Source organism: Rhinatrema bivittatum, chromosome 1 (genome assembly GCF_901001135.1).
Source record: "Rhinatrema bivittatum chromosome 1, aRhiBiv1.1, whole genome shotgun sequence".
Taxonomy (NCBI): Eukaryota; Metazoa; Chordata; class Amphibia; order Gymnophiona; family Rhinatrematidae; genus Rhinatrema; species Rhinatrema bivittatum.
This window is the reverse complement of record NC_042615.1, coordinates 510,436,201-510,457,199: the sequence shown is the minus strand read 5'-3', so window position 1 is coordinate 510,457,199 and position 20,999 is coordinate 510,436,201. Positions and strand designations below refer to the sequence as shown.

The following is a 20,999-nucleotide window of genomic DNA, read 5'->3' as shown; positions in this document are numbered from 1 at the left end:
TCTCACAAAGATGAGATTTCTACAATGTTCTCTCACCCTAGCTTTTCATACGTCTCACTCTGTATGTCAAACTGGCCCCAAAACCCTAAACCACCACCAAAACCTCACCTTGAGTTATTAGCTGGCCCTCCAATAGTGATATAAATAGTTGAATTCTGTGAAGAGCTCCCTAGAGGTTCTTGCTCTCTCCCCTCCGATTAGCATAACGCGTGTTATTGCACAGTGTGATAATGCCCCTCATTGTCTTAATCCCGCCCAAACCCCTCCCCAATCCCATCCCTTTCAAAAATTTACATTCTTGCCAAGCAGTATTGTGATTATCGCGTGCATAATGGTGTTAGTACCATAATGCATTTTGATGAATGACCCTGTAAGTTAGGTTTCCAGTGCTGGCAGTCAGTGCTAAATCCCTAACTTCATTTCCTCAACCTGATTCCACCTCTGGCTGCACCCACTTTTTAGGGACCTAAATTTAACGGTTCAGATAGTGAAATTTTTCTAGGTGATTAACTCCTTCAGTTAGGATCCTAGATTTTTTGAATTCATCTTCTAATAGATATTGTATATGTAGGAAGATGAAAGGTGGGGAAAGGAAAGACTAGTAACTGAAGTGATCAATTGTTTTCCATTATCCAGAAGCCTCAGAAGAACCTAAACACTTTAATCTTGCTATGTTGCATTTCCCTTTAGTTCTGTGTAAGTGTGCTATGAGCCACCTTGACTGACTCCTTGCCTCTCTTTCTGCAGAATCTTTAGAATCCTTCAGAACTAGTTACAAGCTTCCATTTCCTCTTGTTTTCCGTCTGTAAATATAAGAATTCATCATTTCAGCTTTTGTTTTGCTCTTGTACAGATCAGCTATGGATCAGGACTCCCAGTCCTGGGGGAGAAACTCCTGTTCCCTTCTTTCCTGAGGACTGTTGGTAGCATCGAGGCCGTACTGTACTTAATTGCCCAATTGGTGGCTCATTTTGGTTGGACCTGGGTGGGCATCCTGTTCTCCTCTACTGACTATGGCTTGCATGGAGCCCAGGTCCTGAAGTCAGAGCTTGCTCGCTTGGAGGTCTGCGTGGCCTTCTCTGAAGCTCTTGGCAAAGATGGAAGCCCAATGAGGATTTGGAATCTGGTGAAAATCTTAAGTACATCAAGTGCAGAGGTTATCATTGTGTACGGATACCCAACAGAGATTGGACCAGTCTTAGAAGAGATGGCACTGGGGGAGACAAGGAAGGTTTGGATCTTCAGCCCAGGTCTCATTATATCCCCATTGTTCTTCAACAGGCACTTATGGGAGGTGCTGAATGGTACCATTGGAGTCATAATCCACTCCATGTACATCCCCTCTTTCAGCAACTTCCAATATAAGAATCGTCCCAGTGACTCTTCTCCTGACATCTTTCTCAGGCCCTTCTGGGAACATGTGTTTGAGTGTGAATGGAAAGAGGGCCCTAATACAATTGGTAAGGGTCCAACTGGAGAGAAGAAACCCTGCATGGGCTCAGAGAGGCTGGAGGACCTGCCAAGCTCCACCTATGATGTGAAGAACATGCGGTACAGTTATTGTGCCTACAATGCTGTGTATGCACTGGCTCATGCACTGCACAATCTGCTGTCCTGTAACCCTGACAGAGGAAACTGCTCCAGCTTTAGAGATGTTCAACCTTGGCAGGTGAGAAATGAAAAAGCACATCTGACTGACTGCTTTTACTAAACCACTGTAGCTATGGTAGTGTATGCAAGTATATTCATCTACCTTATAAATGGCCTGTGACCGACGGCCCGCAAATGCGCAGTAGAGCGCAGCTCTACTGCGCATGTGCGGGCAAGGACGTCGGTCAGAAAAAAAAAATGGCGGTGGGGCCGCAGGAGCGGGAGGAGAAGCAGCGGCGCCGCGCGCGCGGTGCCGCTACTTCTCCTCCCCAGATCTGCCGGCAGATCTCGGGGGGGGGGGGGGGGGGGGGTCACTGCCGCGCGCGCGGGAGTGACCCCCCCCCCCCCCCGAGATCTGCCGGCAGGAGCGGGAGGAGTTAATGGAGCCGGGTGAGGGTTGCGGGAAGTCGCGCTTACGGCGCCGGGAGGAAATGGAGGTGGGTGTGGGCTGCGAGGAGTCGCGAGTACGGCGTCGGAAGGAAATGGAGGCGGGTGAAGGGAGGGACTGAGTGGGAGGGAGGGAGAGGGGGGACTGAGTGAGTGGGAGGGAGGGAGAGGGGGGACTGAGTGGGAGGGAGTGAGGGAGAGGGGGGAGGGAGGGAGGGACTGAGTGAGAGGAGAAGGAGGGTGGAGAGGAGTGGGTGGGGGAGAGTGAGGGGAGAGAGAATGAGGGGGAGGTGAGAGACAGAGGGATGTAGCCCGTTTTAACGGGCTTAACGGCTTGTAGTATTATAAATGAACAAATATAATAATCGAAGTAATAATTAACTTACATATTATGCATACAACTAAATATTTTAGAAGTATGCATGCTAAGACCTTTGGAGTACTTCATGAGGAAGGGAGCAATCTCATTTATATTATGAACTAATGGCAGTTGAGTAAACTGGAGCTAAATGGAGGGCATGAGTAGTCACCTTGGCAAGAACTGGTTACTGGATTCCTCAAAAAATAATAGTTAATGGTCTAGGCACAAAAGGACAGTTAATAAAATCTCAAAATATATGAATAAGGTATACATTATTCTGGAATTGTGGTGCTTTCTTGCATAACAGAAGAGTGAGAATAATCAGCTTTTCCATTCTAGAGCTGCCATGATGAATGCACTGATTTTGATGTTGTGATAATAGAATGATAAAAACATTTTATTCTCAGCATGGATTCTGCAATAAATACTTTGATGTAAACGGGAGTGAGGTAATAATTTGCATCATGCAGGAGAAGATCTCAGTTTATCATAGTAACATAGAGATTGATATTAAATAAAAAAAAAAAAGCTGAGCCCTAAATATAGGGAGCTAAATTAAACTCCTAATATCGGCTGAACTTAGGGTCCTAAGATATAAATATTCAAAGATATTTAGCTGGATAACTTGTGAGTTATCTGGTTAAATACCTATTTTTGAATATCTAGGGCACTTATCTGGCTAACATTTAGTTGGATAAAAAAGAGACATTCCAAGAATGTTTCTGGGCTGAGCTACATTGTCTGGCTAACTTAGCCAATATTAAGTTGTATCTGACTAAATTATCCAGATAACTTTCAGACCGCTCTGCAGCAGGATTAAATTTATCCGACTGCATGTGCCTGGATATCTTTGGACTTAACCTGCTATATTCAAAGGAATATATCTGGTGAAAAGGCACACTGGGAAAAAAAAAAAAAAAGGAAACACTCCAGCCTATGGCCCATCTCCCATACCACCACTTAATATATAAAAAATGGACCCTGCCAGGCCCAAGGCCCCCCCTACTACCCCAAATCCATTCAAGTAGACTTTCAAAATAAAAGTGGCAGAGTCACTCGGTGGCCTCTCCTCTCTCCCTGCTCCCTTCCTAGGTTCAGCAAAAATGTGAAATCAATGCTCCCTTCTGCTCTTCCTCCCCCCCCCCCCCCACTCCAGCTGTAAATGTCCCACCCACCTGATACCTTTGCAGATCTACTGGGATTCCAGTATGTTCCTACCACAATCCCCGCAGCTTTCAGCCTGCCCAGCGGGATCCACCCACTTTAGATAGATGCACATGTAAATTCCTAAATGCAATCCAACACCATTTCCCCCCTCCCTTGCCCATTTCTTCCACCCACCTCTCAGGTCTCCTCCCACTTTTGCCCCCAGGCATCCCTAAAATCTGGCACAGAGAGGACTGCACCAGTGGCAAGCCAACAGGACCTATCCTAATGCTTTCTTGGAGCTCTGAAGGAATCATGCCACTGGTGTTTAGGGTTTTAACCACTGTTTCGGTTTGTAACCGCTTCTCCGTGGAGGTTAGTCCAATGGTTTATGGTTTATTTGGTTTTCTATACCGTCATATCAGTCGGAACCTTCATAACGTTTTACAAACATTTAGTAAGGTACATTTACAAAATATTTTCCCAAACATTTGCAAACAATTAGCCATGGAGGTACATTAATGTTCATAGGAGAGTGCAAAGGTGATATGGTAAAAGGAATGGTCACATCTATAATATAATCAAAGGAGATCATTGGAAATGTCAATAAAATAGTAGTGAAATAGCCATTGAATAGGGGTTAAATATCAGTTAAAATAGCAATTAGTAGGGGAAAATAGCGGTTAAATAGCAGTTTAGTATCAGTTAAGATGGTCGTTGAGTAGGAGTTAATTAGCGGTTAATTAGCAATGCCCTTCTTGGAAGCACAGTGCAGTCATACCACTGCTGTAATAAGCTGAGCTACTGTTCCTTGCAGGTTACTTCAGTGCTTCATTAATTTATTATGTATTTATTTTATACATTTATATTCTGAGTACCCAGTTCCTGTTGATTTGGACAATTTAAATATCTCCACAGTTCTTGAGACATTGGATACTGAACTGGCAAGTTCTGCAACCATGCTTGTCTCCTTCATACTTGAACCAGACAGAGACTGGATACTGAAGATGTTCTTTTGTCATCTTACCGAGGTCTTTGTAGGCTGTAAGGTTAAGGTCTTCCCAAATGTTTCATGGCAAATGCAAAAAAAAGAGGAAATAATTTCTTATATTCTACGGCCTAATGTAGTACAAATTGGGGCTTCCTTTTTTCTTAAATATCTTTGTAAATTCCTCATCATATATAAAGATGTTTCATGTATATTTTTTCAACCTTCCCAATTGACTCATTTTCTTAGCGATAAGCATTTACAGTGAGAACATTCTTCCTGTCAGCTCTCTCTTTCTTAAATTGTCCCTTTTACTTTTTCTTTTGGATGCAGCAGGGTAATTGATTCTGTATTAGGTTTAGGATACTCCCATCATCGTTTTTCTATTTTCTTAGGTCTTTCTCATTCTTCATTTAAAATTATTTTTTTTTTTCTGATTGATCATATTGGATCTCTTTTTTGTGGACTAGCAGTGAATTGGTTCTACTAATTTGTATCAATTGTATATCAGATCTGTATTCTTATCTCTTTTCAAGTGTATTTTTGGAAAATGTTATCTATAAAAATGGTATAAATAAAGAGTTAAAAGAAAGCAGTTTACAATAAAATATACATACAAATTTAAATCAAACTGAAAGAAAACCAAGCCAATGCCCTGTTGCTACCTAATCACAGTAGCACAGATGACAGTCAAACTTACCATCCCAATCCCCAAATACCTTCCTTGATAATAACGTACCACTATAGACAGTAACCCTACACTCTAGCTTACACATTCATAATTTCTACCTCCCAAAGAACAGATGCATTTTAACTAATTTACAGAACTTCACATAATTAAGTTCTGTTCTGTTACCATACAGTGTGGAAAAGGCAGCAGAATCTGCTGGAGAGTTTACTGTACAACTTCATTGTGGATCCCTAAGAAACTCTCAGATTTCGTCACTGGATCACCCCTTGATTTTATCAGTCCTACGTATCTCCTTTAACTCCATTTTATGAAAATCCAGACCTATCTGAGGTGTTTTAGTTTAGTTTATTAAAACTTGAATAATCACCAGTTGTGTATAACAATTAAAGTGATTTACAATAAAAATAGCCAGTGCAATAAAATCAAATATATAACAAAATGAAAGTCAATAAAACTGTAACATACAAAAATAATAACCTTTGGTTCATCATAACAGAGACTAATATGAAAAACGTGACTTAGGGAATGGCCTCTGCTATTACTGGCATCAATAGCATGGGATCTTCTTGGTGTTTGGGTACTTGAAAGGTTTTTTGTGGCCTGGTTTAGCCTCTTTTGGAAACAGGATGCTGGGCTTGATGGACCCTTGGTCTGACCCAGCATGGCAATTTCTTATTTTCTTGACAAAATGATTCAGAGACTAATATATAAACAGAACTACTCTTGTAACAAGCAATAAATAGTTTGCAGTAAACCCAGTCATTATGGAACAATATAAAAATACACAGTAAGGCAAGACAGACAAAACTGACAGTAATGGCCAGACAAGGAGAAGTGCCAAATCAAGTTAATTAAGGAACACTTGCAAGCATAGGTATGTCTTGATAGGCCTTACTGAGTAAGAGGGTGTACCAGAGACTGGGAGCAAGGTATGAGAAACTCATCTTACATGTTACCTCTAATTTCCTTTGCTTTTGACATGTGGAGTAGAGTGGGGCATTCTAAGGTGGCAATTTTGCAGACTTTCTTATACAGGCTTTTTGAAAATTACCCTCCCTAAGGCACAATGGTCAATTTGAAAAAAAAAAGCCTCTGCATAGCCATTATAACCAGATAATTCTAATTGGGTATTTCTGGGCAGATTTTCAGGTAGACCTAACCAGCTGCTAGATTTTCAGCTGAAAATTCTGCTAAATCTATCTGGTAAAAATGTAACCGGCTTGATTTAGTGGAGCTTTGTGCAGCTTCATTGCCCAGCCATACTTAGGCCTGGATTCTCTAAGGTCTGCGACCTTAGAGAATCCGGCGGTAACAGGGGGCGGGGGGTCCTGCGATCGCTGCCGGCTTTTGCACCGAATAACTACACCATAAAAAGTGTAGTTATTCGGCACGAAACTGGCGGCGATAAGGAATCTTACCTTTCGCCGCTAGCGATGTGTCTGCGGCGTTGGCCCCCGGTGCCGCCCCGACTCCTCCTCTTCTGGGGCCGACTCCACGCCAACTCCACCCCCGAGTCCCTTTTCATGTGCAATAGCGTTAGAGAATGACCCCCTTAGCCAGTTAGTGTAGAAAATCAGCACACAAAAAAAAAAAAAAAGTGCTCTTTGGTAACTTGAGCGGTAGTGACTTGGAAACAGTCAGAGCAAAAAGGAGGCAGTTCTCCGACACCTCTAACAGTTCACCCACACTTCCACCAGCACACCTAGACCTTCCACCACTTCATTCTCTTCCCCCCACCGCTTATTCCAAACCTCCCACCCAAAAACTGCAGACAAAAGACAAGCGTGATTTCATTTCTGCAACACAGTTACAGTAGCAGGAGAGCATGGGGTGGGAAGAGAGCTGAGTGATATGTTTTAAGGTATTGTGTAAATGCTTTGTTGCAACGGTTCATTGTTATTATATTAATTAAAATTCAACATGCATTTCTTTTTGAATTTAAAAAAGGAATAGTCTGTTCTATAGCACAAACACTGACTGAAATCTTTACCTCCTTCTCCAACAAGCGATCCTTGTTTCACCCGAAAACCACGGGCTTCTTCAGGGATGAATTCTCGCCAAATCTCCACTCACCCACAAATCCTCTTACACCGGAACTGACCAAAGCATCCCACAGGTAGTGACCTGTGTTTTCGCCAGTTCCGGTTTTTGACCTTGTGCGACTGGATATAATGGTTTAAAATACTACTTTTTGAAGCAATCTTTAATACGTTTAAACGATGTTTGAAGAGAAGAAAAGAAATGAATTTGGAGACCGGTGAATTGAGCCGTTTCAGAAGTGTTTATGTATGTTTGGAGTGTAAGAGGATTTGTGGGTGAGTGGAGATTTGGTGAGAATTCATCCCTGAAGAAGCCCGTGGTTTTCGGTTGAAGCAAGGATCGCTTGTTGGAGGAGTCCAGTGGACAGTGCTGAGTCTATATTTGGACACTGGACATTGAAAGTTTTCATTGAAAGGGTTAGCCTTTAAGTGATGACATATATTATAGACCCAGTGGTCCATAATTATTTTTGGATGATGTGATTTATTTGAGTATTTCCTTGTTAAGATTATTTAAATTATTTGCACATGATATTGTTTACAATCTAGTGAGATTCACTGTATTTTTGTACTGTATGTCCATGTACATTTCTGATGAATATGTAATCAAATATTTGTGGATATTAAGCAATGTGATGTTTTAATTGTTATGATTGAATGGTGTGAATGTAGGATGAATGCATGAGCTAGATAGTATTTTCTGTCTAGTTAGAATTTTTATTGTGTGGTCTCATGAATAATAAAAAATGTTTGCACAGATTGGTGTTTGATGTGATATAAGATTTATGGGTTCTCTTATGTAGTTGTTATTGTATAGATATAGGGAACCTATTGTATGGTTTACCCTCAGTGAGTATTACCTTGGTAAAATCTTTACCTGGCATAAGAAACACTCTTATAGAATTAAGAGAGTATTCCATCAAAATGGATGCTGACCTCTGATTGGCTGATATTTTCATTGTAAAGCATTGCATGATAAGGCCAGGAAGGGTGCTGGAGGAGTCAGAGATGGACCAGACAGTCTTTGATTTTATTCAGTTCTCCTTTTTTGCTGGGATCCAGGTTCTCCAGCACTTGAAGCGAGTCCGCTTCCAGAACCCAGTGGGAGAAGAGCTGTACTTCAATGAGCGTGGGGAGACTTCTTCTGTCATTGACATCATAAACTGGCACTTCACCCCTGATGGTGGCAACAGATACCTGACAGTGGGCATCTATAATCCCCTGGAGACAACAGACAGGAAGCTGATCCTAAATGAGAGCCTCATTCAGTGGGGACGGGGATACTCCCAGGTAACATTCCACCCTCCCACCCCCTCCAAAACAAATTGGGGCAGATTTTAAAAAACAGCGCGCGCGCATACTTTTGTTTGCGCACCAGGCGCGAACAAAAGTACACCGGATTTTATAAGATACGCGCATAGCCGCGTGTATCTTATAAAATCCGGGGTCGGCGCGTGCAAGGGGGTGCACATTTGTGCAACTTACACGTGCCGAGCCCTGCGCGCGCTGCCCGTTCCCTCCGAGGCTGCGCAGGGCCGTTTTAGAAGGGTTACGCGTACCTTATGCGCGTAACCCTTTTAAAATCTGGCCCACTATGTTTAAGGAGGTACAAATTTAGAATAGAATAGATAAAGAATGGAACAGAAAAAGAAGAGAATAGATAGAGGGACAGGACAGAATGGAGTAGACTGGAATAAAATAGAATAGAAACAGGAAGAGCGAGAATAGTAAGGGGGCAATTTACAACTAAAGCTGAGGGTTCTTTTATTGCACTTCGAAGGTAATTTCCAAAAGGAAGCTGCCTGGGTAGTTTCTCTTTATAAATTAACTAGCAGAAAGGATGTGCACTAAGGGGCCAATGCAATTAAAACGCACAGAAAGTGGGCGTTGAATATTCAGCACCTGCTTTCCTAATGGCATCTGTCCTGGGGGCGCCATGCTATATTATAATTAGGGGTTGTGCTGTCAAGGAGCAGCTAGGGTTGATTGCGTGCCCCTACCACCTCCTTGACGGCATGCACCCGGGAGAGGCCAGCTGTCCGTGGCCATCCACTAGTTTAGAAAATGGACGCAGTATTTTCTGCTTTTCTGTACAACTTTTGGGAGTGCTCAGAAATTAATGCCTGCTCTAGGCAGTCTTTAATTTCTGAGCGCAAAAATGTGTGTATTGCATGTAGGGATGTGCTTCGTTTTTTTATGCTGGGTCAGGCTACGGGTCGACCAACCCGTGGAAAACTTCGTTTTCCATCGGGTCGTTTTTTTTGTCTCAGAAATTTTCGCCGAACCCCCCCCCCCCAACACTTCAAATTTAGTTAATTACAACCCCCCCCCCCCATCCTCTGGACCCCCCCAAAACTTGCCTAAAATCTGTGGTGGTCCAGCGGGGTTCCCGGGAGCGATCTCTCGCTCTCGGGCCGTCAGCAGCCAGTAAACAAAATGGCGCCGGTTGTCCTTTGCCCTTACCATGTGACAGGGGCTACCGGTGCCATTGGTCGGCCCCTGTCACATGGTAGGAGGCGTCATTTTGTTTACTGGCAGCTGACGGCGCGAGAGCGAGAGATCCCCCCCGGGACCCCCGCTGCACCACCAGGGACTTTAGGCAAGTTTTGGGGGGGGTTGTAATTAACTAAAGTTTAAGGGTTGGGGTGGGTTTGGGTTGTTGGTTTTTTTTTTTTTAAATAAAGGGGCCCCTCCCCCTCACACTAACCCGAACAACAAATTTTCCCAGAAGTTCGGGGAAAATCCGTCTCGGGATTTGGGTCCTCCGACCCATGCCTAATTGGACTATTTCTTTGAAATTTTCCAATTTGGCAAAAACAATTGCACATCTCTAATTGGATGCACTTTTTTTATTTTTTTAAATTTCATGTGCATGTGATGAGTACTATTAGTTTCGCCAAGCGTTGGACACACGTTGTGGATTAGGTAGTGCCTTCACAACCCACATCCAACTGCGGTTTAAACAGTGCACTCGGCTGAGCGCACTGTATTGCATCAGCCCCTAAAAGCAGCCATGCGCTGTGCAACTGCAACTTGTATAGGTAGCAGAAGTGGGGTAAAATAGCGAGCAGGCTTGTGAAAATGCTATGTGTGCAGGCTGTTTTACTCCTCCCATCCAGGGCCCCCAGGAATGCCTTTTTTTAACCCGGTTAAATGTGTTCGCTTTGAACCCCACACGTGCTTTATAGACGTTCTAAAGAGGGCAAGTTTTACACAGGTCAGGTATGATTCTGAATACAGGAAAAGAAGAGAATCTGGCTGTGTTCATGAGAATCTCTTCTCTGTTTTCAGGAATGTCTGGGAGAATCGTCAGGCTCTGTAACTCTCTCTTCACCATTAGGCAGCACTAATGCTCTCTTTCGTTTCTTTCTCAGGTCCCACGCTCCGTGTGCAGTGAGAGCTGTCCCCCGGGGTACAGGAAAGTTCCACAGGAAGGACGACCTGTCTGCTGCTTCCACTGCACCCCCTGTCCCGAGGGAGAGATCTCCAACCAAACCGGTGAGACCTACCTCAGTGAAGGGAGAGAGAAAAGAGGAGGGGGAGGAGAGGGGCCTCAAGGAAACCTCGGAATGCACCTAACCAGTGATGAAAATCATGAGATGTCACTGGAAGTCACCTTTTCTTAACCTTCAGGTCTTCGCTTTCCTATTGTCAGGACAGAGTTTTGTGCTTTATAGTTCTCAAATATTAGGGCGGTTTCTCAAGTTATGATAGGGCTATAACACAAATTAAACAGCATATATCGTGCGATAAACACTGTATATTTCACTCCCTATCGTGGCAATATTGTACAATATTCGAACCTGAAACATGCTCCTATTACAGTGAAGTGCTTTGCATGGCTTTGCATGCATGAATGCTGCAAATCCATGCAAAGCAGCTAATGCATACCTAATCCTATGTAAATAAAATAATGCGGCTGACATAGACATTTTTTCAGTCATGTTATTTTATCTTTGCCTTTTCCAGAAATGTTATTCTACTGTGGGACCACAGAGACCCTAACGTGGGTCTTGATGCCCCCATGGTAGAATTAAAGGGCCATGTGGCCCAATACATTCCTCCAAAAAAAGTTTTAAAAAATCACTGGGAGTCTTACTACACCTCTGCCCACCCCGGAGTTGCCATTCGAGACAGCCCCCGCAAAAAGTTACAAAATATTAAAAATCCACCATGTGGCAACAACCCAGCCCAAGCCCCTCCAGAATCCAGAAACCCCTCTGGGTCCACCAGAAGCCCCCTGGTCCAATAAATGCCTCCCATCCCAGACCCCCCCCCCCCCATCCTCCCTTTACACATTAATTATAGGCCGGGCACACCCACCATGCCAATCCCTCAAATTACTTGGTGATTAACAGGCTCCCACTCCGGACCCCCCCAACATCCCTCATTGGTGGCCAGCAAAAGAGCTTAGGATGTGCCTCCCCCCCCCAAACCTTGGCTCTCCTGACACTAATTTCCAAAAAGACGCTGACCACATGGCAATATTTTTCAAATGGAAGGGGCAAAGGTCAGTTGGCACCATTTTGGAAAATGGTGATGAATGATCCTGGGGCTAGTGGGTGCCCCAGGCCCTCTTGCTGGTCATCAATGATTTTTTTAAAGATACGGTGTGTTGGGGATGTTGGGGGGGGGGGGAGGTTCGGTGGCAATTATTAGACCAGGGGGGGCATCTGTTGGATCCGGGAGGGGGGGGGGTTGCTGGATTTGGTATGCCTGCTGGGTAGGGGAGGGGCTGAGTCTAATAAGTGACTTTTTATAAATGTTTTGGGGGGGAAGAGATTTACTGAGGAGGTACTTGCATCCAAGATCGGGGCCACTATGATTGCTCTCTGCTCGTGTTACCGTGGCGACGCTCTGCCTTCCGGCAGACATCGTTGCCAGCGTCATCTTTGAGGGCCCCCTGTCCTAATAAAATCCGAAAGCCTATGGTGCGAGGCGTCAGTGTGCTGCCGAAGCTGCGTGTGCCAAAGGGGTGTGCGGCTTGTCTTGATGGGAAAGAAGAGGAAATCCAAGATCTTTACATCCTCTCCAGCTCCAGCAATGATTCGAGGCCCGATGGACAATCATCTTTGTCGTATGGGTGAGTTGTCCACCAGTAACTGTGCTGGAAGTTCCTCTATGGGAGCTTCCTTGAGTCCTGCTCCAAATAGGCTTCCCCCTCAACCAACAGCATTCACATCACAGGAAGTAAGGTTGCAACTTTCCCCTAATGGGAGAACACAGTGGGGGATGTCCCAAATCTTTCTCAACAGGCTCTGAACATTTCTAGACCTGTTGGGACTATAGTCCCTGATTCTGAGAATAATCCCATGGAGGTTTCTCTGGATAAGGATAAAGACCCATCCAGTGTAATACTTGTTGATCTATGGAGAAGGATCATGAAATTAGATAATGATGTGAATCAGTCTATATCTCAGTTTAATTCCTTTATGAATGAAACCAAATTTATTACACTTGTACAGGAGAAGAAAATACAGAGTTAGAAAAAATAACAGGTTCTTCTGTTATTAAATGCAGAGTTGGCACATAGAAAGGACAGCTTAATATTACATAATGAGATTGAAGCTTTAGAGAATCTTTTGAGTTAAAAATCTATGTTTTACTGGCATATGCTATGACTCTCCGGTAGTATCATGCTTCTGGTAAAAGACAGCCTTCATGCATTCAGGAGTGAAGGAGTGAAGGCCAATTCCAGGAAGAAACTCCACCCACTTTCCAGATAAGCTAGTAGAAATGTGAATCGGAACCGGTTTCGGTTTCGGGGACCATCAGGAAATTTTTTTCCTGCGGTCCTATCGGCTGCACCCGAGCTGATAAACAAAAAACCCACCCTGACTCTTTAAATCTGATTCTTTAGCATCCCCCACCCTCCTGACCCCCCCCCCAAAACTTTCTTAAAGAACCTGGTGGTCCAGCGGGGGTCCCGGGAGTGATCTCTCGCTTTCGGGCCGTCAGCTGCCAGTAAACAAAATGGCGCTGATGGCCCTTTGCCCTTACCATGTGACAGGGGCTATCTGTGCCATTGGCCAGCCCCTGTCACATGGTAGGAGCAATGGACGGCCAGCGCCATCTTTAAAACTGGCACGAGCCATCCGTTGCTCCTACCATGTGACAGGGGCCGGCCAATGCCACAGATAGCTCCTGTCACTTGGTAAGGGCAAAGGGCCATCAGCGCCATTTTGATTAGTGACAGCCGACGGCCCGAGAGTGGGAGATCGCTCCCGGGACCCCCGCTGGACCACCAGGTACCTTAAAAAAATTTTGGGGGGGTCGGGAGGGTGGGGGATTCAAACTAATTAAATTTAAAGGGTCAGGGTGGGTTTGGGGGTTGGTTTTGTGTGCCCTTTCTTCCCGCCTCCCCCAAAACAATAAGAGAACCCCCTTGAAAAAATTTGGGGGGTTTTCCTATCGGGTTTGGGGGCCCCCCCGAATTCTGATGAGTTTGAAAATATCGTCTGATATTTTCAATCGTCAGAAAAACGATTCACATCCCTATAAGCTAGACAAGGAGCTTTACCCAGAATTCCCTTCAACTCATCCATTGCTGCTTGCTGTTCAGATCCCCACTGCCAGAGTTCCTCCTTCCTCAGGAGTTTTGCCAGATGCTCTTTGATCTTTGCATAATGATCTATGAACTGCCGGGAGTAATTGCATATTCCCCCCCCCCCCACCTTCTTCTGCCTGTCTGTACCAATGTACTAATACAGAGGGGGTCTGCTGAGATCTAGAAATGTATTCTGAGAGTAGCCTCCTTCTGCTCTATGGAGCAGGAACTATGGGTCCCCTTCCCCCTTTGAGCCACTCTTCCATATAAGAGAGGGTACCTGACCTGAGTCCATATGACTTCATTTGTGTAATCAAGGATGGGGGATAGTCTCATGAGGAATTAATTCCCAATTATGAATTCTTCACTGGGGTCTTAGTGATCAGAACTGGGTGCTTCACTTTCATCTTCCCTATCTGAATGGGGAGCCATGCTTTACCTCTAACTTCCACAGGCATTTCTACATAGGCCCCTAGGTCCACATCACATGGGACTTTTCTCAGGGTGGATCTGCTCTCTAAGGAAGCAGAGAGCCTGTCAAATAAGCTCTGAGTAACCTATATTTCGAAGACCGTCACAACTGAATACATCTTGTATTCGTATGGAGATTGTGTAGCGGAGTTCCTGAGCCTTCAATTTCCCCTAAGAAATATTTATGCCTCCTGACAGTCCAAGTCCAGAAGGGGCACAGAGCTCTTATGTGGCTGGATGTCACCTGGTACTGTAGAGGTATTGGTATCACTGGTTTCAAACAAGGAAGGCTCCTGGGCACTTACGGTAGAGATCTGAGGAGAAAAAACATGATTGGTTAGTCAGTGCATGTTAGTTGAGGACCATTGGTTACTGGGGCCCTCAAGGGGTGTGCTAGGCCTGGTGCCACTCTTAAGCTCCTCAGACTTTTTCTGTTTTTTCCTGAGGAACTTTTTTGGATGTAGCAGGTACACTGGTTTTTAGTCAATGAATTTCTAGATGGTGGTCATCAGCTCTGCCAGCTGAATCTCCACAGACAGTCTCTGGTTACAGTGTTGCCACCTCCTCCAATTGTGACTCCATTGGTGATACTGTGAATCACCTGCATCCTTTTCTGGATCAGTTGCTGGGGCAGGGGATTGCTCTTGGGGAGGAGGCATCCAGGTCTTGTCAGACTTAGGATAAGAAGATAGAAAATTAGTTCCCATGTAATATCTCTGGAATCTAACTTATGGTGGACACTTGGCTCTTCTCCTTCTTCTTATCTGTAATCTGCTCTCTAGGGGCAGTCTTTCCTTTGTGGAAAATGACATGTAGCTTCTCTGTTTCCTCTCTGAGGAACCTTAAGCGTGTCTCCCTTTGGAGATATAAGGGACTTCACAGAGTTGGGGGAAGAGACTCAAAAAAGGGGTTTTGGAGAGCGAACTTGTCAACTTTTCTGACACAGAGCTCCCCATAAAAAAAGTGTGCTTTAAGAGGTTGCTAAAAGCTTGGGGACTTTCCTGAGGGCCACATCTCATGTTGTAAGTAGCTTGCTCTGCCAGAACATTATAAGTGTAAGTCCCAAAGTGCTCTTTAAGGGAAAACTCAAAGATATCAAGAGACTCTTTTACCTTAGGGGGGATGCTAGCTATGTGTTGTCTAGCTTCTTCATTGAAACTCCATGGGAGTTGGGCTATCTGGTCTTTTTCAGAGTAAGCACCTACTACCTCAAAAATTTCATGCAACCTTGCCAAGTCCTGCAAAATATCTGAAGCAGAATTTTTCTTAAAAGGAGTAATTAATGTTTGAAGGAGTTTAATTTGTTTTGTGAGTTTTGAAGCTCCCTCTAGTATTGGCTGGTGGTAAGCTGGTCTGTGTAGAGGCTTCTGATCCCAGCCCCGTTAGCCTCCCTTACTGGGTGGACCCACCCCTCTTCTGGGGGAATGGGTGGAGCATCCCCTTCTCCTCATCCCAGGCTACATAAGAGGGGGCAGGGGTGTGTGCCTCTTGCTGTTGTACTAGCGAGAGGCTACACTTCTGCTTTGCTCCATGCCTTAAGCTTTTCCCTTGGTTCTGGTAACATCTCCCAGTCTTGGGTAAAAAGCTGTCTGCGGCTTTCAGCTGGACATTATTCCTCCCACCCCCAGCGGTCATTAGTAAGGTGTGGGGTCAGGGGTTTTTTTTGAGTGGTACTGGGATATTCTGATGCCTACATTTACTGCTTTGGAGAGACAGGACTTGGCATAACTGTAGCTGTTTTTTCTTTCAATAGCTGAATCATATTTTGAGACAATTTCAGTTGATACCTGGATTCATTTAAATTGATTAACAATTCTTGGTTTTCCTTTTCTAATTTAAAATTCTCTTCTTGTAACTGGTTACAGCAAGCTATGTGTTGTGTGTTTAGCTTGTCTGCAGAGAGTGGATGAGTTAATGTTTGTCAGCCCTTAACAACTCAGTTTCAGTGAGGTGGGTTTCTTGAAGAGACAGCCTCTGTATCTCTAAATCTTGCATCCGCCCCTCTCTTTCAGAAACCTGAAACTCCAATTGTTAATTGTTTTGTGACACTTTAGTAACTCAGTTTCTTTACTATCTGCAGTGGCTAATTTCAGATGTGCTTCTATTAGTTAATTTTTCAGAAAGATAATTTTTTTCCTGTTTCCTCTTGCTGGGTTTTTAGAACTCTTTCTAATTTCTGAACCGGTTCTGAAGTCTCCTCTGAATTTTACTTCTCTTGCTGTTCTCTGATAATCTTCTGCAGTTCTCAAATTTTATCTAGATATTCCTTAACTTATCTAAAAGGGGCTCTGTAGGTTGCCTTTCAGATATGTTTCTCTAAGGAATTAACCCCTTCTCACCACTTTGAAGATCCCTGGTTTTCGAGCCGTGAGGGAAATGACAGTCTTTTCTGAATGTGGCCTCTGTCTCTCAGGCAGCTGTGGGTCTCGCCTCTGAAGGAGGGCAGAGGACTTGCCTAGTTCCTTGGGAAGACCCTGGCAAGTGTCTCTTTGGATATAATAGCAGGGCTGGAGAAATCTTCCATACACCACTTCAGGGAACTGGATCTGGTCAGTCAGCACAGTTGCAGGGTTGGGCAGGGAGCAGTGTCTCAGTCGTCTTCTCGCTGGCGAGTGGAATCTGATGAGCCGCTGCCCTGAAGCCTTTTCCCCCCAGAACTTTTAAAAGGCAGTGTATGCACATTTGGGGGCTTAATGCATACTAATTTAGTGACATGAGTCAAATTCTGAATGGGACCTTCTTCAATAGACTTCTTGACACCCCCCCCCTTGACCATCAGGCAGAGAGCTGACCAGCTGACTTGTCTGAAAAAAACCCTTTTGTGATTGGAGAGTCCCGTCTCCAGGCAGAACTGAGCCATGCTGTCAGGTTTCAAACTGCTTTTACACGTACACAACTAGCCAGTAAATTGTCTTTCTGAGTCCCTTTTTAGAAGGACTCATCGTGTAGGCACAGACTTGCTTGTGCTCTCTATCCCCTAGATTCCTCAAAATGCTATAATTTTGCATGGATAACACCCACAATAAGAAAAAGGGGTGTGTAGTTATGATAATTTTAGAATTAGCCAGACAGGCATTTGCTTTCCTAGAAGGGGGGAGGGAGAGAGAGAAAAAAGAGAGGGAGAGAGCCTGAGCCTCTAGGGAGGCTTTCACAGTATTCAACTATTTATATCACTATAGGAGGGCCAGCTAATAACTCGAGGTGAGGGTTTGGTGGTGGTTTAGGATTTTGAGGCCAGTTTTACATGCAGAGTGAGACGTACAAACAGCACAGTACATCTCAGTGAAGGTTTGACGTCATTTGGAGTGAGAAGTCTCACAAAGATGAGATTTATATGTTCTCTCAGCCTAGCTTGATAGTACCCTGCTATAGAGCCCATCAAGCTAGGGCAAGAGAACATTGTAGAAATTGAATCTTTGTGAGACTTTCCTCATTCCAAATGACGTCAAATTTGTACGTCTCACTCTTCATATAAAACTGGCCCCAAAACCCTAAATCACCACCAAAACCTCACCTAGAGTTATTAGCTGACCCTCCTATAGTGATAAACAGTGTGAAGGCCTCCCCAGAGGCTCTCTCTCTCTACTCCTCTTCCGCCTTCACTTCTTCCTCTCTTCCTCCCTCTCCCTCTCCGCAAGCCCAAAATGCAATTTGCAATCTTTATTGCCAATTGCGTTATGGCCATTTTGGGCATTTTGCACAGCTTAATGCCAGGAAAAAGGTGTAATTATTTCCGGCGTTAAAAGCATGCAATAGCGTGTTATGCTATCACACAGTGCGATAAAGCCCCTCGTTTTCATTAATCCAGCCCAAACCCCTCCCCAATCCCACTCCTTTATAAAATTTGCATTCATGCCACACGCTACTATTACGTGCATTATTGCATTAAAGCATGCATTATGGCGTTATCACAAGCATTAACGCCTTAACACATTTTGATGAATGACCCTGTTAGTTTGCTAAGTCAAGACTCCTGTTATCTGTTTGCCTGTTTGGCAATCAGATAATTCAGTTCCAACTTCAACTAGTTGTAAATTCAGCAGCTCTGTCTCTCTGAAATACAGTTCACCTCTTCATTGAAGTCAGAGAATCCATTTTGCTGTATGTACAATAGTAAACTTAGGGGTTTTAGTTCTACAAGGCTAGGGTCAGGATCCAGGTAGTCATTCTGAGACAAACAGGATAGACAAGACAGACAAAACCAACAGGAAAAGCAAGGGAAGAAATAAGCAGGAACTGTGATGAGGGCAGATGGGGCAAGGAACTGGACAAGGAACACAGAACAAGGTATCCCCACAATAGTAGAAAGAAATGTATTTTTAGGGGATCACAGATTGTCCCTCCCCATTATTTTAAATGCCTCCCTGCCCCACCCTCTACTCATCCGCAATCTCAACATTTACCTCCAACCCCCTAGACTCCTCTCTTGCTCCTGGTGAGGAGCAAACGCTGGAAGCATAAACTACCCACAGCTTTCACTTCCAGCACTGCTCTGACATTAGCAGCTCTGGAAGTGCTGGAAGCATAGGCTGCAGGTAGCTGACGGTTGAGCAAAGAAGAATTCAGTTTTTGTTGTCATAGATGTGTTTCTAATTTGTGGTCATTTATTTTGTATTTGGTGAGGGTTTGTGTTCCACCTGGAGGAGCAGCCTGGTGGCTAGAGCAGTAAGCTGAGAACCATGGAAACCACAATTCAAATCTTGGTGATGCTCCTTATGATCTTGTGTAAGTCACCTCACCCTCCATTACCTGAGATACAAACGGGCCGATTCAGTAAAGTCCACGGAGACTCCCGACACACACCTGTGCACATGATTCTGTATTTAAATGAGGCCCGGCGGTAGAAACAGGCAAAAGGAGGCGCTAGGGACGCGCTAGTGTCCCTAGCGCCTCCTTTTGGCTTGGAGCGGCGGCTGTCAGCGGGTTTGACAGCCAACGCTCAATTTTGCCGGCGTCGGATCTCGAGCCCGCTGACAGCCACGGGCTCGGAAACTGGACGCCGGCAAAATTGAGCGTCCGGTTTTCGACCCGACAGCCGTGGGCCGACTTCAATTTTTTTTCTTTTTTTTTTTTTTACTTTTTTTACCCTTCGGAACCTCCGACTTAATATCGCCATATTAAGTCAGAGGGTGCACAGAAAAGCAGTTTTTACTGCTTTTCTGTGCACTTTCCCGGTGCCCGAAGAAATTAGCGCCTACCTTTGGGTAGGCGCTAATTTCTGAAAGCAAAATGTGCGGCTTGGCTGCACATTTTGCTTTGTGAATCGCGCGGGAATACCTAATAGGGTCATCAACATGCATTTGCATATTGAGGGTGCTATTAGGTTCGGCGGGTTGGACACGTGTTTTCGGCCCCTTACTGAATAAGGGGTAAGGGAAAACACGCATCCAATGGCGGGTTAACAGTACGCTTCGTCGGAGCGCACTGTACTGTGTCGGCCCAAATGTTAGGGGGTGATATAGTACAACATAAGTAAAAAATGTATGCTGAAGTTCAGTGTACAGTTTCTTTAATAAAAAAGTCAATTCTGGATACAGTAAGCTAATGGTATGTTAATGCATTGGGAGTAAAAAAATTATGCTAACCTGAAAATGTGTGTATGAAAATGTGCTACCTTATGATTGAATTTTCAAAGGATTTACATGTGTAAAATTAGCATATATGCACAAAAGTGACTTATATTCATGTACATGCTATTTTATAAACATCACAAATATGCATGCATTTTTTGTTTCACATTTACCTGTGTACAAAAGGGGTGTTTTAGTGCGAGGCCAAAGGTATGTGGGTAAGTTGCTATTTTTTTATGCAAATGCATCAAGCAACTTATTTGCATAATTTTAACCTTCTAATTATCTAGCGGTTTTGATATCAGACTTGTCTGTCTGCTATTGTTAGGAGGGAGGTATGAATAAACTGGAGATGGACTGGGTGAACTGGTGGACGTATTGACAAACTGGTGATTTCAAATACGGGTGCATAATTTAAAATATACCTATTTCCATGTATACATCAAGATTTTACACAAGTTCAATTATTTTTACATGTAAAATATATGCACATATGTTTATAAAATAGGTAGGCAAACTAAGATATTGATACTAAATAGATTGTAAACTGAAAATATCCCAATTTCCTTCACCTTTGAGGGAACTCAATTAGTAATCAAATCTCAGCAGGTTCAAAATGTAGAATTATCTTAGATCCTGAGATTTCAATGTGAAGCCATCTCACACACCTTATAAAACTTCATTCTTTAAGTTGCATATGCTATGGATATGTAGCAGTCCAGCTTGTTTTGTTTTTGTAATAGGAGATGTATTGGTGCTATAGGGCCCAATTGAATACTTGCAGTGCTGCCTTTTCATAGGTGGAATTGATGCTATTTGAATTATGTGAGTTGGTGCTGTTTTGACATGGTGGGGTTGTTATCTAGGTTATTAGTGATTTTTTTTTTTTGGTGAGGTTTTGTGTTTCTTTGCAGTGTCTGGTAATTGAGGGAGTTACTGACTTGACATCTGATCTGGATTTTTGTTATGGTGAGTTGTAAGAAGAAATTCTAGATCAGCCAACGCAGCTATACAAACTATTCATGTCAGAGATTATTGTTACCAATGTAGTATGGGTTTATTTTAATCTAGAAATATACTCGTATGTATTTATTGATTTTTTTCTGTAGTTTACCTCCAATGTATCATGTGACATTTTTCCCATGCCCT

General features: G+C 43.9%; 1 protein-coding gene across 1 annotated transcript in view; it reads left to right on the top strand.

Moving 5' to 3' along the window:
* Positions 1 to 20,999, top strand: part of LOC115098338 (extracellular calcium-sensing receptor-like) — a 36,960-nt gene that overhangs the window by 7,384 nt on the left and 8,577 nt on the right. Inside the window, exons 2-4 of the mRNA XM_029614884.1 lie at positions 854 to 1,669; positions 8,325 to 8,552; positions 10,637 to 10,760. Of these exons, the coding sequence (XP_029470744.1) occupies positions 854 to 1,669; positions 8,325 to 8,552; positions 10,637 to 10,760 (1,168 nt within the window). The remainder of the gene's footprint in view (positions 1 to 853; positions 1,670 to 8,324; positions 8,553 to 10,636; positions 10,761 to 20,999) is intronic.